At 49.8% G+C, this 19,402-nt stretch overlaps 4 protein-coding genes across 5 annotated transcripts; 1 reads left to right on the top strand and 3 right to left on the bottom strand.

Moving 5' to 3' along the window:
* Positions 1-93: 93 nt before the first annotated feature.
* ndufaf5 (NADH:ubiquinone oxidoreductase complex assembly factor 5) lies at positions 94-5,691 on the bottom strand. The gene is made up of 13 exons (XM_040186926.2): positions 5,461-5,691; positions 4,995-5,035; positions 4,849-4,912; positions 4,678-4,725; positions 4,446-4,549; positions 4,149-4,188; positions 3,848-4,045; positions 3,329-3,389; positions 2,991-3,074; positions 2,285-2,367; positions 1,936-2,064; positions 1,524-1,702; positions 94-1,012 (listed from the first exon to the last, which is right to left on the bottom strand). The coding sequence occupies exons 1-11, from the start codon at positions 5,689-5,691 to the stop codon at positions 1,975-1,977; spliced, it is 1,044 nt and encodes a 347-aa protein (XP_040042860.2). The 3' UTR covers positions 94-1,012; positions 1,524-1,702; positions 1,936-1,974.
* Positions 5,539-11,317, top strand: esf1 (ESF1 nucleolar pre-rRNA processing protein). Of its 2 annotated transcripts, none has more exons than XM_040186846.2 (14): positions 5,539-6,095; positions 6,748-7,161; positions 7,470-7,858; positions 7,972-8,085; positions 8,208-8,317; positions 8,499-8,651; positions 8,735-8,849; positions 8,991-9,177; positions 9,256-9,438; positions 9,561-9,688; positions 9,811-9,901; positions 10,066-10,163; positions 10,275-10,430; positions 10,574-11,317. In XM_040186846.2, the coding sequence occupies exons 1-14, from the start codon at positions 5,912-5,914 to the stop codon at positions 10,904-10,906; spliced, it is 2,655 nt and encodes an 884-aa protein (XP_040042780.2). In that variant the 5' UTR covers positions 5,539-5,911; the 3' UTR covers positions 10,907-11,317. The 2 variants fall into 2 exon arrangements, with proteins under 2 accessions (XP_040042780.2, XP_077935774.1); XM_078079648.1 differs by having other exon boundaries at positions 5,912-6,101.
* Positions 11,265-14,811, bottom strand: acaa1 (acetyl-CoA acyltransferase 1). The gene is made up of 12 exons (XM_040186929.2): positions 14,526-14,811; positions 13,872-13,965; positions 13,685-13,742; positions 13,534-13,613; positions 13,420-13,462; positions 13,245-13,343; positions 12,866-12,946; positions 12,391-12,578; positions 12,131-12,310; positions 11,954-12,009; positions 11,704-11,849; positions 11,265-11,590 (listed from the first exon to the last, which is right to left on the bottom strand). Exons 1-12 carry the CDS (start codon positions 14,700-14,702, stop codon positions 11,512-11,514), a joined length of 1,281 nt encoding a protein of 426 aa, XP_040042863.2. The 5' UTR covers positions 14,703-14,811; the 3' UTR covers positions 11,265-11,511.
* Positions 14,812-15,146: 335 nt separating this feature from the next.
* Positions 15,147-19,317, bottom strand: LOC120825326 (BTB/POZ domain-containing protein 3). The gene is made up of 5 exons (XM_040186909.2): positions 18,966-19,317; positions 18,386-18,667; positions 18,184-18,274; positions 17,886-18,004; positions 15,147-17,732 (listed from the first exon to the last, which is right to left on the bottom strand). The coding sequence occupies exons 2-5, from the start codon at positions 18,577-18,579 to the stop codon at positions 16,700-16,702; spliced, it is 1,437 nt and encodes a 478-aa protein (XP_040042843.2). The 5' UTR covers positions 18,580-18,667; positions 18,966-19,317; the 3' UTR covers positions 15,147-16,699.
* Positions 19,318-19,402: the final 85 nt, after the last annotated feature.

Here is a 19,402-nt window from a genome sequence, read left to right as displayed (position 1 = left end):
ACACATTCTGAGATTCCGTGTCGGTGTGTTTGAAACCTTTTGAATGACTTTTCTTTCGTTTCACATAAACTGAGGAAATTGCTCAACTTGATGTTTGTGACTCAAAGTGTTTTATTTAGGAGGCGAGATGCGTTACAGGTTTCAGGGCTTGTGTTTAAAGGAACAATGCACAGCTTCAGGCTTCATTAGTTGAGAATATGTCTTTAAATGTTCGGTGGGAAAACAGCTGCATCCAGAGCGTTGCATCATGTCAGAATATTCATTTTGGCCTCAAAGAGGCACAACGTCAACCTTTAGAGCGACGGAGCGGTTTCTATCACGATCAGATTACAGTGTGAAAGGCCACCGACCGGAACGCCGTCCTCTCCGCCCACGCTTCCTGTGCTCGGTGGGCTTTGGGCGAGTGAGTACACACACTCCCGCCAGACGCGTCCTCTGGCGGGGAGCTGGTTTGCCATTTCGCCGACGCTTGCGAAGTGGTGCGGACGTTCCGAACGAGACTGCCGGCCTACGTCGATCTCCTCATAAATCGCCTCCGTCTTGTGCAGCCTGGTGGTTTTCTCCGTTCGCTTTTGGTGGCAGAAGTTCAGTGTTAAAACCCCCAAGATCACCAACGCGGCTCCCGCCACCATCCCAACGGGTCCTTTCCAGCGCCCCGATGGGGGCCGGTTCCCTGCGTCTTCGGCGGTTCCCGGCCCGGCGTTTGCTGGCGTGGCGCCCTCGCGTCCGCCATCGGGACCCACCTCGCTGGGATCTTTTGTCACGGTCAGATACACCTTCTTGTGGTTACAGAAATACATGGAGGAGTCAAATGACGTGACGTCTCTGATCACCAGGGAGGTCTTCCCCCGGGAACCGTAGCGCTTATCTTCCATCTTCTCGACGCCGTCTGTGACGGTGACAAGCGCCACCTGTTTGCCGTTTATGAACCGCCTCCATGTGACGTCTCCCGTCTCGTCGGGACAGAGCAGCGTGGCCTCGGCGCCCTGCAGCCCAGTCTGCTGAGGACAATCTGGAAAATAAAGAGGCAGAAATAAGCCTTTAATTGAAGAGTGTTCATATACACAAGGTTTTTCAGGCCAAGGACCCCCAGACTGATAGCGAGATGGAGCAGGCACCTCCTATTCTATGGCGTTTGTTCCGCCATCTTTTATCTTTGAGCTTCGCGCTCTTTAGGCGCGAGCACGGATGGATCTGATTGGCCGGTGCCTGTGATGTCGTATCAGCACGAGAGGAGCGTGTATTTAAAGACAATACAATTCTGGTTCTGAAGACATTTAAATTAGTGTCAAATAAATTGGTTGAAAAAATAAAAAAATAAAATAAAATCTTTGCTTATCAAGCAAAGATTTCTCAACAGTACCTGCAGCACCTCCGCGGGCCCCCTGGGGGTCGCGGACCCCCTGTTGAAGACCTCTGTTCTAAACTAACTTCAAGACGTTTTTGCTACCGAAATGCATTCAAGCCAAAACCACAGATTTATTAACATGTTAATAGAAAGCTGCTGAATTCGATGGTCTTACCGGCGCGGCTGCAACAGAAACATCCAGTGAGGACCAAGCAGAGACGGAGGAGCAACATCTCTGCAGCCTGTGGATCTTGTTCAGTGACAAACGACGAATAAAGCTTTCTTGTTTAATCATGAGGAAGTGATGACTCATGAGGTTGCAGTGGAAAAAGAGGCGGTTAGTCAGATGTCATTCTGCAGAAATAGGAAACAAACTGGTTTTGAAAACACATTAAGTTTTTCTTTTTATTTGTTTGTTTTGCTAACAGCTAACGGGGCTACGAGCGCGCACTGCTGCAGCTTAGTGAATCGTCACCTTCGGAGCATCACGTGCCGTGTGGTTGTGAGAGGAAACAACGTTCTCATGGAGCCCTTTTAGTTCTTTTCCTTGCTCATTTTATTTATTTAAAATCAAATCTATTATTTACAATCTGCGGGATGTCAGCCGTTTGTTGGCTCAGGTGAACCTATGACTGGTCCGTGCTGCTGGTCGGCTGGCCGATCTTTGACAAATCCCCAAAGGACAAGCTGGCCGAGCCTCGCTTTGCTGGTTTGGCCTGAGAAAGACGGAGATAAATAAAAAGAATCAGACAAATAAAATCAATTTATGGAGGAACATCGTCTCTTCTCCTGAATCCAAAGGGTAAAACACAGCAGTGACGGCGTCCGGTCATTAAGAAGAAAAAGGGAAACCAAACATGGGTCCATATTAAATCAGAGGTATTATTGTTTGATACACTGTTGAACTCTGGGTATTTGTGCACAAACAGGTCTCACCTGAGACTCATGAGGCTTCCAGCCGATCATGTAGAGGACCTCGAAGGTGGCCGGGACGGAGCCGTCCTCGTTACCGTACATCTCTGAAACATTTACAAACAAACACAGGCGGTAGGGAACTGTTCATGGAGCTAGGCTAGTCGTTCCCTCCGCTTCCAGTCTTTGTGCTAAGCTAACCGTTGTACAGCTTGGGGGCCAAGTGGATCGTTTAAAACGGACATTTTTACATGCGATTATTTTTAGAATTTTAGATCGTGTGACCCGGCAGAGAAGGAAAGCCATGTGCAGAAGCCTTGTGAACGTCCCACAGAGCTGCTTGTCTTTAACAAAGAGGAACTTGTGAATAACGGTGAACAAGTGTCACTGGATCTGGTTAAATTAAGGAAACAGAAGTATCACAGTGACAGCATGAAGTGACAGCGGCTATTTGTCTTAATGTCAGACAATTCCAATTTTTGTATTTAACCAGCTGGACACTTGTCAAACAAACTGAAAGGAACGGTGACTTTGTAGAGAGCGGTTTATATTAATCCACTTTTGATGCTTAGGGGAGTTTTTGTGGCATGAGTGTGTGTGTGTGTGTGTGTGTGTGTGTGTGTGTGTGTGTGTGGGTGCGTGTGTTCATGGTGACGAACAGTGAAGCTCACTGATGAAGATGCATCTGTAGTGCAGCTGACAATGAGTCACGTCCTCTCTGAACTCTCACCTTTATAAATGGCTCCTGCTGCTAGTATGGTGTCTCTGTGCAGCATCGACCTCCTGTTCCAGGCACAGTTACTCTCACCCATGCCTACGGAACATGGAAGTATAGGTTTGGAAGGCCCGAAAAACCACAAACACACAAACAAAAACACATTTTAATATATAGAGCATCACACTTTTCTGCTCACAATGTCAACAAATGTATGAGCTTAGAGTCTGCCATGCTAACGGCTCATAAAGGCTACATAAGAGGTTAATTTCGGTATAAATTACTGGATTCAGACTGTGGGAGTTTGAGGCCAAACAGTCGACCACTTTGAGACGGTTTGATGCGGTTTTTACCCTGAAGGTCGGTCATGACTTCAGTGATTCCCGGGTAGTGGACCTGAACTTCATCAATGTCCTGAAACGGAGAGTGAAGAGTTTTACTGGAGGACGTCAAACAGTGAAAAAAGTGTCCAAGTGTCCAAAAGTGTTTTGAAAGAAAAAAGTCAAAAAGGGGCCATTGGAAAAAAAAAAGTAAAAAAAATATTAGCTTGAACAAAAATAAATTGACAAAAACCCACACAAAATATGTCAGGGAAAAAACAGTTTTTCAAAAATAGCTCTATAAATGCTTTGAAAATTAAGTTAAAAAAAAAATATATATATATTTTTTAAATATTAAAAAGGTCAATTGAAAAAAATAATATATATATATATATAAAAATATATATATATATATATATTAAAAAAATTATATATATATATATCTATATATCTATGGCAGTAAAGTGTTTTTTAAAAAGTCACATATATTAGGTGGAAAAAATGTATTGATAAAAAAAAGTCACAATTATGTCTGTTAGATAAGTTTCTCACCACGGTGAGCATGGTGAAGCCGGCCCGGCCCAGCAGGTTGCCCAGGTCCGTGACGGCGGTGTAGGGGGAGACGTGGGGGGAGAAGCCTCCCTCCCTCTCGGTCTCAGCCAGCTGGAGGGAGCAGCGCAGCTCGTAGAGCGTCTCGCCGCCCACCATCGCCCCGATGAACACGCCGTCCGGCTTCAGCGCCTGGTGGATCTGAGCGGAGGACGAGACGAATTCGCTCAGGAATTGACTGGTAGTATCCAAGTGTATGAGGACCATATTGTAAATATCTGCTTTGTCCTTTTTTTGCTCTCACCTGTTTGAGAGCTCCAGGCAGGTCGTTAATCCAGTGCAGACTGAAGAAAGACCACAAAAAGGCTTTCGTTTGACACGCGATTAAAAATGCAAGAAACCCCACCGGCCTTATTTAAGCTTCCACTAAGAAATGTCACAATGTTAAAGAGAAAGATAACGACGTAATAGAGGTTGATTCTTAACAGCACAAAATGAATGAATAACATGACGGGTTGTGGGAATTTCATTTATGTGGTTTTTTTCCTCCTAAAAAGGTGGAGAAAAGCTAAACCAACATATAGAATGAAGTATAAATCACCTCAAGCTGCTCAAAACAAGGTCAAAGGTGTTTTCTTTAAACGGGAGAAACTCCTCGTCAGCAAGAATCCGATGAGTCGGGATTTCACTCCGTCTGGTTTGTTTCTAAAGACATTAAGCTCACATCAGCCGTCACGTACCAGTGTCCGCTCTTATTAGACTGTAAAAAGGTCATCATTTCTAATGATGTCATTAGAATTGATCCAATGATCACACAGATGAAAACCTCTCACCAGAGTCTCCTCCGAGACGTCCGTCAGGAACAAACGCTCCACCACGTCCTGAAACAGCAACGAGCACAAAACGCCCGCATCAGCCGGGTCGATGGTTTAAGGATTTAACTCAATTACATGAGATCATTTGCTCCACTGAGAGGCGGTTTTGCGGCTGGAAATGGACTGTACCTTGCTGAGATGCTCTGCAATGTGACTTTTTCCAGCACCGATGTCCAGAGCCAGAGGAAACGTCCTGAGAAGACAGGAAATTTAGAAAGTGTGTGTGTGTGTGTGTGTGTCCACCAAGAAAACCAGATCTCTGGTCACGAACTCACCTCGCGATGTCATAGACCCGATCTGCCACTCGACTGCCAACCTGCAGAACAAAGATCAGGGTCACTGGTTATTTTGGGGTTAGAGTAGAATCTTTTATCCAGAGCTCAAAGATGCTGCTGGATTTCATGAGTAAAACAATTTCACTTAAATAGTCATACTGTAATTAATTTTAATACAAATAATCGTGATAATACTAATAGGTTATGGGTTTAACGCTGACATAGGAGTACATTTTTGGTTTTTCTGGATTTTCTTTTGCTATCAAAATAAATGTTCTGTCCATTCAAAACTTTAATGAAAAAAAACTCAAAAATATTTGATTGAAAATGTACTTTAAAATATTTAGAATATATATTCATTGTAGAATAGTCACCCAGCTAACTTATTTGCTCAGCTGAAGAGACTAGTGTGCAGACTATTCCCGTTGGGCGGTTAATTAAACAAGCAAACGCAGCAGCCTCGCACCTCGTCCCGCAGGTAGTCGTACTGGTGTCCGTCCCGCAGCGCCGCCGCCCAGTTCTTCTGCCGCTTCTTCATGTCCCGGTTGAACACGTTGATGCTGCCCGCCGCGGACAGCCCCCTGCGGGGCGCACAGCTGCGGAGGGCCGAGGAGGAGGAGGAGGAGGAGCAGCAGGGGGGGCCCGCGGCAGAGGAGCCGGCCGCCCGCAGGACTCTCCGCCACGCCGCGCTGCTCATCGGCCTGTTTAATGGCGAGCGGCGTTGAATAAGAGCAGAGCGGACTTCTTCTTCTTCGTGTCCTCCGCGCCGAGTGACCTCCTGGACCGAGCGCGAGGGAAAACGCGGAGCTGGATTTCTTCTGGGCTCGTTGGAAACAATGGATCTGGGTCGCGGATTAGATGTATGCTGATAAACCACAGACACTTACAACTGAGACTAAGTACGGGCAGTTATCTTCATGTCTCACAGTTGTAATAATCTATTTTACCCAAATACTCAATATCAATATATGCGGTGTTTGCTTTGGTGCGGGTTTGGTCTCGTTTGCCCACTTCGCTTCCCGTACCGAGAAAGGGGCGGAGAGCGAGAGGTCACGAAAGCGTTGCATGCTGGGAAAACACGTGTAGCAGAAGACCAGAGAGGTACCAGTACGTTTTTACGCTATTCTCTATTTTGATACGCTGTTTAAGTTAATTTAACGTGTCGCTGGTGCGTGTTCGACTGTTTTTCTGTTCGTCTCCTCCGTAGTTTCCTGGAACTGAAGTTTTATTTACCAACATGTCTGTAAACGGCTCAATGTCGGTCACTAGAGACTCACTCTGCTGTCTTCTGAATCCTTCTTCTTCCACAGACCGTTAAACAGTAAAACAACCCAACGTGTACACACTTTAATTAACTTAATACGTTTGTTGTGTAACCTGCAGATCTTTATTCATTTTATTTGGTGACTAACCTAAATTAAATGACTAAATGACCTAAACAGTAATCCTCGCTATATTTCCTGCTTTTACAGCGTTTGTTGAATCATGAAAGTCTTTCTGCTTAATTCTCACTCTCACAAATAATTCTTTTTGTCCAGATGTTTTTTATTTATATTTAAAATATTTATATTTAATATTTAATTTAAGTATAAAATATGCTAAAACCTTTTTATAAATGTTAAATGTATGTATGTATGTATGTATGTACTGAGACTATGGATCAAGTCGATCTTCCTTAGTCAGTCTTTGGTTATAAAGGATCGCTGCTTGTTGTCCACGTAACCCGACATTATGTCCCGTGTTCATTCGCCAGGTGACCCGTGGAACGTTGCCGCCATGTCGTCCAAAAAGAATCAGGGCGGAGATGAGCGCTTCCACCGGGTGCAGAAGGACCCCCGATTCTGGGAAATGCCCGAGAGAGAACGCAAGATCAAGATCGACAAGCGCTTCCACTCCATGTTCCACGACAGTCGCTTCAAGGTGAAGTACACGGTGGACAAACGAGGCCGACCCATCAACCAAACCTCCACCGAGGACCTGAAGCGCTTCTACAACATCTCTGACTCGGGGGACGACGAGGAGGAGGAGGAGGAGGAGGGCGGGAGGAGCAAGAAGGAGGGCAAGCAGAAGAAAAAAGGGAAGGAGAAGCTGGTGAAGAACGGCCGAGCGGTGCAGAGGAGCGATGGCGGAGAGCCGCCTGGACGAGGAGTCGTGGTTACTGGAGAAGGTCAGTGGATGTTCCTCATGCAAGCGGAGCACAGATCGAAGTCTCTATTAGTCTGCAACATCTGGAAGAGTTGTTTCCACGTCTCCTCCAATGATTCTACAACGAGATTCCCATCCAAGACAAATCACGTTATTAGATCTCTATTCTGTAGGCTGACAAACGTCTGATGGCTGAGTTCATCCATGTAGAGGAAATGAATTGTAGCTATTCTTCTAATGCTTTCATACAGATGTTGTTTTGTCAGCTCGTGCAGTTCATCCTCAGACCTCATTTCTTTCTGTCGTAACACATTGTATGATTTCACGCAGGAGAGGAAGATGATGATGATGATGATGATGATGAGAAGCAAACTGGAGCAGCACATCCTGCAGAGGATGATGACGTTGTCCGAATAGACAGTGGAGATGATGATGAAGAAGACGGGGACGACGAGGATGATGATGATGATGATGATGAAGAAGACGGGGATGATGAGGAGGAGGCCGTTGTGGCGAGCGGCTCAGATTCGGAGGAGGAGTCCGGTCTGGATTCGGAGGAGGAGAGTGACAGCGAGCCGGATCTGGCCCGAGGAAAAGGAAACGTGGAGACCAGCTCGGACGAGGACGAGGACGAGGTGGAGGCCATCCTGAGGAAAGAGGAAGAGGAGATCGAGCACGACTGGGGCGAGCTGGCCAAAGACGCTCCACGAAGCGACGAGGTGAGGCGGCGGCGGCGGCGGGCGGAGGAGGAGGAAGCTCTGCTCGCCTCAGCGGGGGACCCTTTTCTGACGAGTCTAACGCTGTTTGTGCTTTGGGAACGTTTGCGCGTCAGGTTTCTGCCCGACTCGCCGTCTGCAACGTGGAGTGGGACCGGATAAAAGCCAAAGACCTGCTGGCGCTGGTCAACTCCTTCGTTCCCGAAGGAGGAGCCGTGCTCTCCGTGAAGGTAACGTCACCAGTAAAGCAGAACGTGTATTTAGACGATTTTCGCGCTGCGCGGCGGCTGTAAAACGCCCGTCTACTAGAGACTCTCACGTCAACCGCAGTGCACCCTGGGTATTGTCGCAGGTCTACCCGTCGGCGTTTGGGAAGGAGAGGCTGAAGGCGGAGGAGACTCAGGGGCCGATGGAGCTGAAACCGCTTCCTGAGGACTCTGAGGACGACACCGAGGAGGAGAGGTAACAACCTTTAGGTCACTTGGGACTCGGTTCTTTACCTCAACGTCCAATAAAAGCTCCTAATGTAGTTTTTACGGGTCAGTAGAAGGAAACGTGTGAGGTTCAACGCCCCCCCCCTCAATGAATGTAGCCTTTGCATTATAGTTTATGAAGCCTGGTGTGTGTGCGTGTGCGTGCGCAGAGGTCACAGGGAGAAGGTGCGTAACTACCAGTTCAAGCGTCTCAAGTACTTCTACGCCGTGGTGGAGTGCGACTCCACCGACACCGCCGCCAAGATCTACGAGGAGTGTGACGGCTTCGAGTACGAGAGCAGCTGCTCCGTGCTGGACCTCCGGTGAGAGAAACCACACGACGGGACATTCCCAAAGTATTCAGGGGGGGCGGGAGCCACATATTTGAATCTGCTGTCAATCACAGGTTCATTCCCGCGGGGGAGACGTTTGAGGACGAGCCCAGGGACGTGGCGACGGACGTGAACCTGTCGGCCTACACGCCCAAGCTGTTCACCGCCGCCGCCACCGCCACCTCAAAGGTGAGAAGATCCTCCACGAAAACGCCAGACGAGGCAGCTCGGATGTTGTTCAGAGCGCTTTGTTCTGTGTGGTCGCTTTAGCTTTAACGTGCACAACGAGGCAGTTGACTGACGTGTGAGTCCGCGTTCAAACATCTTCAGGTGCAGCTGACGTGGGACGAGACGGACAACGATCGGGTGACCGCCCTCAACAGGAAGTTCGACAAGGACGAGCTGCTGGCGATGGACTTCAAGGCCTACCTGGCCTCCTCCAGCGAAGAGGAGGAGGAGGGAGGAGGGTTCGAGTTTGGAGATCCGCAGAGCGAAGACGGCGACGCATCAGCCGAGGGTGAGATGAAGGAACCCATCGAATCGTCCGATGAGACGAAGCGGCGCCGAACTGAACGCTCTGTTGGTCCGTTTGTAGCCGCGCGGCCGGAAGAGCAGCAGCAGCAGCAGCAGCAGCAGGAGGAGAAGAAGAAGAAGAAGAAGAGCAGTAGAGGCGAGGAGCAGATCTCCAAGTACAGAGAGCTGCTGAAAAGCATCCAGGAGAAAGAGAAGAAGCTGCACGAGGACAAAGACATGGGCATGGAGGTCACCTGGGTGCCCGGTACGAGTCGCCGCCCCGCTTTCATCTCGCATGTGTCGCGAACGTCGGTCCGTCTTCTGGAGGCCGGACATTTACTCTGAAGCGTCCGCGTGACTGTTTATCGGGTTGTAATGCGTCCGCAGGGCTGAAGGAGACGACGGAGCAGCTGGTGAAGAAGAAGCTGGAGGGGAAGGACCAGGTGACGCCCTGGGAGGGCTACTTGCAGAAGAAGAAAGACAAGAAGAAGCGGAAGAAATCGGAGAGGAAAGAGGTGAGGTTTCTTTACCCAGGATGCATCGCTCGTACCATTGATTCATCTCACTCATCGACTTCCTTCCTTTTAAATTCAGCTCTGCGGCCTCAATGCTGTTTTAAAATGTCCTTCTGTATCAGGGAGAGGACGAGGAAGAGCTCAGCGACGAAGACCTTCCTTCAGACGTGGATCTCAGTGACCCCTTCTTCGCCGAGGAGCTCTCTGCCGCAGGTGATCAGCGCGCTCATTAATCGGACAAACGAATGTTTAGCTCTTAACACGCGAGGTGAAGACTGTATTTAAACAAACAATTATCGATCAGTTAATCGTTCAATGAGTTGTAACTGGGATACTTTTAGCTTGGCAGCACGTTTCAGTGTTCTGTGTGTCTGCAGACATGAAGAAGATAAAGGAGGCGAGGAGGAAGAAGAAGAAGAATCAGGAGGAAGAGGAGCCGACCGCTGAGGACAAAGAGGAGCGGGAGAAACAAAAGGTCAGAGTTCAGATCCTGGATGGTCACGTCTGTGCGGCGCAGCCCCCCCCTGACTGACTGACTGTGCGTGTGTGTGTGTGTGTGTGTGTGTGTGTGTGTGTGTGTGCGCAGGCGGAGATGGCTCTGCTGATGGAGGACGAAGGAGACGACGCCAAACACAAACACTTCAACTACGACGCGATCGTGGAGCAGCAGAACCTGAGCAAGACCAAGAGGAAGAAGCTGCTGAAGAAGAGCAAGAAGCCGCTGGAGGACGACGACTTCCAGGTGGGTTCATGATGGCGGACGGGAGACTCAGAGCGTCAATTTAACTTCATTCCCAGCAGATTTAAGTCTGAATTCCTCCAGTAGAACAAATGCCAACGTTTTGTTCAATGAGGATTCAAACGTTCCCTGATCCGTGTGCCCAGGTGGACGTCCAAGACCCTCGCTTCCAGGCCATGTTCACCTCCCACCTGTTCAACCTGGACCCGTCCCACCCCAGCTACAAGAAGACCAAAGCCACGCAGAGCATCCAGGCCGAGAAGCACCGCCGGCGAGGGCAGAAGGAGGAGGAGGAGGAGCGGCGGCGGAGGGAGAGGGCGGACGAGGCGGCCCGCGAGACGCGGGGAAATGTCCCCGAGGCGCCGGCGGCCGAGGACACCCCGAAGACGTCGATGGACCCCGGCTTGTCTCTGCTCATCAAGTCCATCAAGAGCAAAACGGAGCAGTTCCAGGCCCGGAAGAAGCCGCGGCTCGCGTAGGAGCGAGCGCACAGAGACACAGAACCGCGTTTAGTAGAAGCTGAATCACGCGTTGTGAAATGTTTAATTTTGTACAAATAGAAAATCAGTTCTAAACAGTTTCCTCGTAGTTATTTAAACGCCGCTGACCGATTGAGGCTCGTGCAACAACAAGCTGCTGATTACATAGAATTCATTCATCTCGCGATGGTTTAGATGTTGATGAGACGTTCATTTACAGAACAAAGCACAGGTTTGGGTTTCTGTACATCGGGATGCTGAAGCGTCGATGCACAGCTTCATTCCTGCAAATCATTTTGCACGTCTGTGTAACAACAAAGGTTGTTGTTGTTGTTGTTTAACTTGTTGACAGAACACATTTTGTCTGCAGCTTTTCCACCTTCTTTTTAATTAAAGAATTGCAGCAAGAAACATCAGTGGCTTGATTAGCGACATGAAATCGAAGGCACTTAATATGAAACGTATTAACAAGAACAAGGGAATTAATTTGCCTTGCAGCCTCTTCCAGACGTGGGACCAGTCGCACGTCTGCGCTCCACACGTGTTCCAGCAGAAGGTCATCACGAAGGAGTCAATGCGAGGCGTCTGAAGGGGGCTTGTGGCCTCTACGCTCCTCCGGGGTACTCGAACACGGCGGCCGCCCCCATCCCGGTGCCGATGCACATGGACACCACGCCGTACGCCCTGAAAGGGGGGAGGGGGGAGAAACCGCAGAGGGGAACGGTGAGAAAGCCGCTCGTCGTTGAAGAAGCGCTCGATTCTCGACTTGGCGGCCGTAAGCGGCGTCGCAATCGGACCTGCGGCCTCGGCGCCGGAGCTCGTTGAGCAGCGTCACCACCTGGCGGGCTCCGGTGCAGCCCAGAGGGTGACCCAGCGCGATGGCGCCCCCGTTGGGGTTCACCTTCTCCAGCGGGATGCCCAGCTTCTCCACGCAGTACACCGCCTAAAGAGGGGGGGGGGGGGGGGGGGGGCGGAGTCAACAGCAAGACACGCCGACGCTCACCGGCGAGAGAATAAGCTTTGCGGCGTTTGTCTGTGCGAGCGCACCTGACTGGCGAAGGCCTCGTTGATCTCAAACACGTCGATGTCGGCCACCGTCAGCCCTGAGAGGAAAGGGGGAGGAGTCTTATCCACGCGAGATGATGTATTTATTGGAACGTTATCAACAGACGAGCCACAAACTATCGGACGCTGACGCGAAGGAGAAGAAGAACGACGTCTCACCCGCCTGCTGCAGAGCTGCGGGGATGGCGAACGCCGGTCCGATCCCCATGAGATCCGGCGGGACCCCCACCACCGCGCTGGCCCTCAGGACCCCCAGCACGGGCAGCCCCAGAGCCTCCGCCGCCGCCCGGCGACCGAGCAGCACGGCCGCCGCCCCGTCGCTCACCTGGCTGGAGTTACCTGAGGACAAGAGACCCGGGTTGAGTTTGGCGGTAGGGGGTGGGAGGGAGGAGCCGGCGGCGGCGGAAGAGCCGGCCCACCTGCCGTGGTGCTGCCGTCGGGCTTGAAGGCCGGCCGCAGCTTGCTCAGTCCCGCCAGCGTGGTGCCCGCTCGGATCCCGTCGTCCTCGGCGACCAGCACCTCGCGCTCTGCGCCGCCGTCCGCGTGCCTGACGGAGACGGGGACGATCTCCCGCTGGAACCGACCGGAGGTCTGCGCGCGCGCCGCTCTGGAGGTCATGATGTCATTGCTTACGTTGGGTTACGTGTGCGCTTCTCAAAGCGGAGACGAGAGGATGATGAGATGATTTAAAATAGAATTACTTTCTTAAACGTTTTCGTATCTAATTACTTACAATAAACTTTTTGGGAAAACTTTTATCAACTTAAAACACACATTGTGATAATTGGCTTAATATATTTTTGAATGAGGGCCAAAATGGAGATTGTGACCTTCGACCAACAAACTAATACGTTCATTCCTGAAGAAAAGGGGGCGGCACTTTGACTCGCTCACTTCTGCTGAGAGCTGAGAGCGAAGGCGTCCTGCTTCTCTCTGGAGACCCCGAATCGTTCTGCGATGTTCTCCGAGGTGATTCTGTAAGGACGAGGAACACGTGGAGGTCTACAGGTCAGCCCCGATGGAACGATGCATGTTTAACAGAGCTGTTCTCCAACAAATGAGATTATCACAAATGTTGAGCTCGCTCTGATAAATTCCGGCATCGAGAATAAGTAACAAACTCCATGTCTGGATAGAAGGATAAGTGAACCCAAAGAACCTAAAAACTAATCCAATAACTCAACTGGTTCTACTACTTTGATGACATCAGTCAGTAGTAAGTAAGTAGAAGACGTGTTTCTAACACGAGCTACAGCGGACGGAGAGGCCTCACCCCATCGGGATGATGCAGTCTCTGGCTTTGTCCACCTCCGTCACCCTGGAGCTCAGATCTCCAGGTTCTCCTATGGCACGCAGAGACATGCTCTCCACGCTGTGACACACACACACACACACACATTATGTGATTTGAGCTGCACATTTTGACCCTGGAGTGATCACCAACGCACCCGCAGGCGAGTCCCAGGTCGATGGATCCGCTCCTGATGGCTCCTGCACAGAACAGAAGAGTAGATTAGTAGCAGAACAGAGAATAAAACACACGCCGCGCTGAGAGTCCGTACCTGCGATGTTGAACAGCGCCTGCAGGCCGGAGGAGCACTGCCGGTTGACGGTGTAGCACGGCACCGTCTCCGGAAACCCGCTGAGAGGAAAGAGAGAGACGTGAGACTGAGAATCCCTGATGATGACGATGACGATGATGACGAGTCTGACCTGAGGAAGTGAGCCACTCTGGCCATCAGAGCACCGGCACCGGGCTGCAGCACGTTACCTGCAGACAGAACACACACACACACACACACACACACACACACACACACACACACGGCGAGCCTCTGGAATAGACATCCATGGATCGGTAGAGATGACGAGGGGGAGTAAAGGGGGAGACTCGTCTCACCGACGCAAACGTCTCCCAGCTTGTCGGGTGAAAGTCCAACATCTGTAAGCACAGCTGTCATCACGGCGCTCAGCAGCTCGTCAGGCGTGGTGTCCTGCAGGCACACGAGTATTACCAGCTTCAGAGAGTACAAGTACACAAGTATTATCTGCTTCAGGGAGTTCAAGTACACGAGTATTATCTGCTTCAGGGAGTTCAAGTACACGAGTATTATCTGCTTCAGGGAGTTCAAGTACACAAGTATTATCTGCTTCAGGGAGTTCAAGTACACAAGTATTATTAGCGTCAGGGAGTTCAAGTACACAAGTATTATCTGCTTCAGGGAGTTCAAGTACACGAGTATTATCTGCTTCAGGGAGTTCAAGTACACAAGTATTATCTGCTTCAGGGAGTTCAAGTACACAAGTATTATCTGCTTCAGGGAGTTCAAGTACACAAGTATTATTAGCGTCAGGGAGTGCAAGTACACAAGTATTACCAGCTTCAGGGAGTTCAAGTACACGAGTATTCTTATTCTTATTCTAATTTAAACATAATTGAAATATCTGGTATCTTGATGTTTTATGTCTGTTGATAAAGTAACGCATGCGTACTTCATTAGTACTTCCTCCCCTCGCCCCGCGCAGGTGAACCCGCTGCGGGCTCGTTTGTTACCTTGAACGCGCCTCTCTTCGCCTTCCCGATGGCGGTCCTCCGTCCGTGCACCACCACCACGTCCTGCGGGCCGCTGCCGCCCGCGGACCCGCACTCCGCCGCCCCCACATCCCGCGTCCCTCCCGCCGCCGCCCCGGGGGGCGACAAGTGGCCCGCGAGGATCTTCAATCGGTGCATGACGACAGCGAAGCGCACGAGCGTAATCCGCCAGGAGACGAGTTTGTACTCTGAGCTCAGCTGCGACGGGAAGCGCAGAGGGACAAACTGCGCCTGTCCGACGGAAACACTTCCGGTTCCGCTTTTATGTCAGAATAAAAGCTGTACTTTACTACTATTATAATAATATACTACATAACACAAACCAAACAGTTGTTAAATAAGTACTTTGTATTACTTCGGTGTAGAAATACACTGCTACAAGTCTTTCATTCAACATTTTTACTGACGGGTAAATGTACAAGTAAAATTGTTCATGCAGAATGCCCCCTTTCAGAATAAATGTCATTGTATTATACCGAGTGATACATTGTGTGTCCATCGTTATTGTTTCTAACAACTTTATATATATGTAATTTCAACCAGAGGTCGTTGTTGTGTTGTATTATTGATGAACAAACAAAGTTTTACATCCCAACCTTTTATTTACAAATTTGTCACAACAACATATTCATAAGGCCACCAGCTCACTGCACATTCTGGTTGGATCAGGTAAAAGGAAACAAAGACATCCAAAAATATGTTTCTTTAATATAGAATCATATAAAACGGTTTCTTTCCTTCATTTTCAAAGAGAGCAGAGTGCGTGAGGACACTTATTACAGAAATATTTACATCAATGCAACATAATGAAACACTAGAGCGGGATGTTTTTCAAGATAAAAGCATGACTGATGTCTGCATAATACTTTTCCTTGAATACGACACAAGAAAAGTGCAGTTAAAATCCTTTAGAATAGCCTGTTGTACTGCAGGCAGGTGTATTATAAATGGTTTCCACATTACAGAAGAGGAGAGTAGTGTGTAGAAAAGAAGTCAGGAGTGTGATCAGTTGTCATATTAACAAAAAGGTTATTATTCAGCTTTTATGGTTTTCAATACAACATTCAGAGCATCTTTCACCTCCACACGGCAGCTACCTGCATCAGTGCTGACAGAGAGAACAGTGATGCTGACCAGGCCAGAGCTACGTGAGAGTGTGTTGTTTTCTGCTATATTGACGCTCTGAATGTCTAAACGAACTTTTAAGTACCAAAAGAAGCAACAGTAAACAGTAAAGTAACAGTAGTGCTTCATCCTTCACTCCCACAGTTACCGCAGGAATGTTTGCGAATTGTTAAATTGAAACCGAAGTCCGATGGTTGCGATGAAAAGCTGAATGTGCAACATTTAAACGTCCGTGTGATTCATAAAACTGAACGTGTGATCTTTAAGGGAAGAAACCAAAAACTTGTTGTGTACGTTGGAGGCGACACGCAGACTGAATAATATATTTATTATGTTTACTGAATTTTTTTGGAAGTGTAATTTTTAGTTGCACATTAAAAAACACATTTAGAAACGCATTTAAATGTGTTTAGTTGAAGTAAAAAAAGTGAAAGTAAATAAGAGGCCTCTTCAGTTTGTATTTGTTCCAGAGTAATAGACTCTGGATCTAAATAATATTTTTAAAAGGGTTAAATATCAATGATTGTGAAGATAGTCCAGAAGACAATCAAGATACGTGAGCAGACTTTGGAGACAGTCGATGCGCCGCGCTGAGATTGGCAGATGAATTTGTCTTTATTTGTGTGTGATGACGACAAAATGCACCATCACACTGATAAGACGGTAACTCTCCCTTTAACACCTCTGGGCGTTTTACGACGTTAAGGGTAGTCGATCGATACTTTCACTGCCTTTTATCGCCCAGAAAGCGCTCGCATGTTTGTTTAGAATTCCTGCGTTACCACAACGGAAGGAAAACTGCTCTGACCTCAACAGCCGACGTAAACAAAGACAAAACAACAACAGAAGGAATGTGAGGTTCCAGAACGCTTCAGTAGTGCCTCCATGATCCACTCAAAACGCCGTCCTGTCTCCACGCCGCCGCCCCGCCCCGTTCAAACCGCTACCCGAGAACTCGTCTCCGCACTTTCAAAGTAAAACACAGCGTCCCCCCCCCCTGCGGTCCCGGCTCAGGCGTAGAAGACAAGTTCGGGGATCTGGCCCCCCTGCACCCCGGTGCCGTTGGTGCTGTCCGAGGAGCACTGGAACTGGAAGGTGACTTTCCCGCACTGCACCTCCGTCATGCCCTCCTGGCCGAAGTAGCTCAGCTCGTTGCCGTCCAGCACCACGCTGGCGGTGTAGAAGGTGTCGGGCTCGATCTGCACCGGGTAGTCGAAGGACACGGGGAAAGTGCTGCTGGAGCCGTCCGAGAAGTACTTGATGACCTTCTGGGCCATGGACACGCCCTGGCGCTTCAGCTCGATCTTGGCGCTGTACTCGGCCGAGCCGCAGCTGGAGCCGTAGAGGCCGAAGCCGGCGATGAAGACGCGCTTGTCCACGGCGAACTGGATGCTGTCGCAGCGGCCCCGGTACCGCCACTGGTTGCTCCGGTAGGCGCAGGACTGGAAGCGGTGGCAGCGCTGCGGCGCCAGGCCCTTGCGGGGTTTGGTGCAGAACAGCAGGTCGGGCTTGTTGGCGGCCGTGTACCACAGGAAGATGTCGTTGGTCTCGGTGAGCGTGAGCATGCCGGACTGCGCCGCCCCGTTGGCGAAGTCCTCCAGGACCATGGTGGGCACGCGGATCAGGTAGATGGACTTCCCCAGCACCAGCCGCCTATTCTCGATAGTCGGCGCCAGGTCCTGTCGCTGGCACTCGGCCTCGGCCCAGTTCAGCGCCGCCTCGAACACCACCATCTCTTTGGCGTTGAGGGTCTCGCGCCGCAGGATGCTGTCCAGCGTCTGGGTGTCGATGTCGCAGAAGCCTTCGGAGCGCAGGGCGAGCTCGGCCTGGGCGTCGATCACCTCCCAGCAGCGCTGCGTCAGGTCGGGCTCCTCGAACAGGCAGCTCTGAGACAGCAGCACGCAGGCGTTCTTGGCGCTCAGGCTGGTCTCCAGGAAGTTGACGCAGGCGCGGGCCAAGTGAGGCACGATGTACTTTTTGGCGGCGTAGAGGGTGGCGAGCACGGTGTCGGCACACAGGTCGATCTCATCGCAGTAGATGTACCTGGGGCGACGGAGGAAGGCAACAACGTGAGAGATGAATGTAGTTTGTTGTTTATAGACCTATATTTAGGTCTAAACAAGTTTGCCTGGTGCTTTTTACATCGTGTCGGGTGTCTCCATAGAGACGAAGCTAAACGCGCGCTGGATGACTTACTTCAGCATGGCCAGGAAGGAGGGAGGCTCCACGTCGGGGATCCGGATCTCTTCCTGGTCCTCCGCCAGCTCTCCATAAAACATGGCGTGGAACACGGAGCTGCCGACGGCCAGGACGTACTGAGCACAGAGCAGAGGACACAAATCGGAGTCACTCAGACTTTTATGAAGGAATTGAATAAGATAATCAAGTTGTAACCATCCACAGTTTGTCGGTCGTCAATTGTTTGAGTCAAAATAAAAAGAAGAGATTTGGTTTAAACGGTTGTCTCGGGGGTTTAGGGAGCCCATTACTGTACCTTGTGACCCGGAACCCGCTGCGTCCCGCCGGGCGGCCCGACCACAAAGTGAACATCTGCCATCATCTCATTGTTGAACATGACTGAATTCCTGCAAGAACACAACATTCATTCAATCCCATGAAACCTTCAGTTATGGTCCTGCATCAGGAGAAATGTGACCTGTCAGCCTTTCATTGGGGGGGGGTCTTTTCAGACAGACCTCTCCCTGATGGTGGGGAACAGGCCCTGCCAGTTGCAGCAGCGCTGTGCGGCTCTGGAGGTGTTGTTGTTGGTGAGGTTCTGCTGCTGGTACTGCTGGATGGAGGAGGAGGAGGAGGTGGAGGAGGAGGTGGTGGTGCTGCTCGCTGAGGCGGAGGGGACCAGCTTCGTGGTGGGAAACGGCTCTGCAGCCATTATCTTCCAGTCAGACTTCAGGCCGGGTCATGGCAGCTCCGGGGCCCGGACTGAACGGCTGCTGTCGGACCGGCGGAGCCTCAGAGCGCTGCGGAGGAAACGCGACCCGCCACGTTACCCAAGCTAGCGACACATAGTCAGTTATATCGGCGGGTTTTGTTTAAAATGACACCATTAAAAAAACTAACTTATATGGAATGCAGGTAATATTATTTAGTCTGAAATGCGAAGCGAGCTAATGTTAAAGTGCAAAGCCCGTTTATGTCTTTTTGGTGTCAACTTTAGCATGTGTATGCTAGTTAGTTAGCTAGCTGTTAACTAAAAGGCCGTTCTCCGAGTTAATTTCTTTGTCAGCATTTAACTATTTGACGAACAAGTGCACTTACTTTACTGTCGTGTGGATGTGTTTCTAATCATATCTGCTTTTCACATTACGCAGGTTTTGAGTTGTTTGACAGACTAACGGCTCAGCTTTGTTTACAGTAGCTAGCTCTCTTCTTCTGTTGCTCTATTTACGGTGGAGTCGACTCTTCAGAGGCGCAGCGCTGCCCCCCGCAGGCCGGAAGTAACAACGACACTTCAGACTCCACCGATGGGCCCGATTCCACTCGGTGGAACACATTTATGAACATTTGTTGAGACGAAGTAAAATGGCTTCAGTTTGAAGTATTATGACCTTTTCTTCCTCACGTTTGTCTTTTATTTTTATCTATATTTTAGCTTGTGGAATTAAAGACTAATGTGTTGTCATAGCGAGCAGCTTCCAGTGTTTTCTGTCTCTAACATGTGAGGCTGTGAAGAAAATTAAAAAATGACATAAAAA

The sequence above is a fragment of the Gasterosteus aculeatus genome, chromosome 9 (assembly GCF_964276395.1).
Source record: "Gasterosteus aculeatus chromosome 9, fGasAcu3.hap1.1, whole genome shotgun sequence".
Lineage (NCBI taxonomy): Eukaryota > Metazoa > Chordata > Actinopteri > Perciformes > Gasterosteidae > Gasterosteus > Gasterosteus aculeatus.
This window is presented reverse-complemented; position numbering and strand designations above follow the sequence as displayed.

Excerpts from the sequence above, each read along its gene's own strand:
- ndufaf5 (XM_040186926.2), bottom strand. The coding sequence starts at position 5,691 with ATGAGCAGCGCGGCGTGGCGGAGAGTCCTGCGGGCGGCCGGCTCCTCT. Across the intron at positions 5,036-5,460 it reads ACGACTACCTGCGGGACGAG|GTTGGCAGTCGAGTGGCAGA; the intron begins GTGCGAGGCTGC and ends TTTGTTCTGCAG. Across the intron at positions 4,189-4,445 it reads CTTGTTTTGAGCAGCTTGAG|TCTGCACTGGATTAACGACC; the intron begins GTGATTTATACT and ends GTCTTTCTTCAG.
- esf1 (XM_078079648.1), top strand. The coding sequence starts at position 5,912 with ATGTCTCACAGTTGTAATAATCTATTTTACCCAAATACTCAATATCAA. Across the intron at positions 8,086-8,207 it reads GAGCCGTGCTCTCCGTGAAG|GTCTACCCGTCGGCGTTTGG; the intron begins GTAACGTCACCA and ends GTATTGTCGCAG. Across the intron at positions 9,689-9,810 it reads AGAAATCGGAGAGGAAAGAG|GGAGAGGACGAGGAAGAGCT; the intron begins GTGAGGTTTCTT and ends CTTCTGTATCAG.
- acaa1 (XM_040186929.2), bottom strand. The coding sequence starts at position 14,702 with ATGCACCGATTGAAGATCCTCGCGGGCCACTTGTCGCCCCCCGGGGCG. Across the intron at positions 12,311-12,390 it reads CGACGGCAGCACCACGGCAG|GTAACTCCAGCCAGGTGAGC; the intron begins GTGGGCCGGCTC and ends TCTTGTCCTCAG. Across the intron at positions 12,010-12,130 it reads CGCAGCTCTGCAGCAGGCGG|GGCTGACGGTGGCCGACATC; the intron begins GTGAGACGTCGT and ends CTTTCCTCTCAG.
- LOC120825326 (XM_040186909.2), bottom strand. The coding sequence starts at position 18,579 with ATGGCTGCAGAGCCGTTTCCCACCACGAAGCTGGTCCCCTCCGCCTCA. Across the intron at positions 18,275-18,385 it reads TTCCCCACCATCAGGGAGAG|GAATTCAGTCATGTTCAACA; the intron begins GTCTGTCTGAAA and ends GTGTTCTTGCAG. Across the intron at positions 17,733-17,885 it reads TCCTTCCTGGCCATGCTGAA|GTACATCTACTGCGATGAGA; the intron begins GTAAGTCATCCA and ends CCGTCGCCCCAG.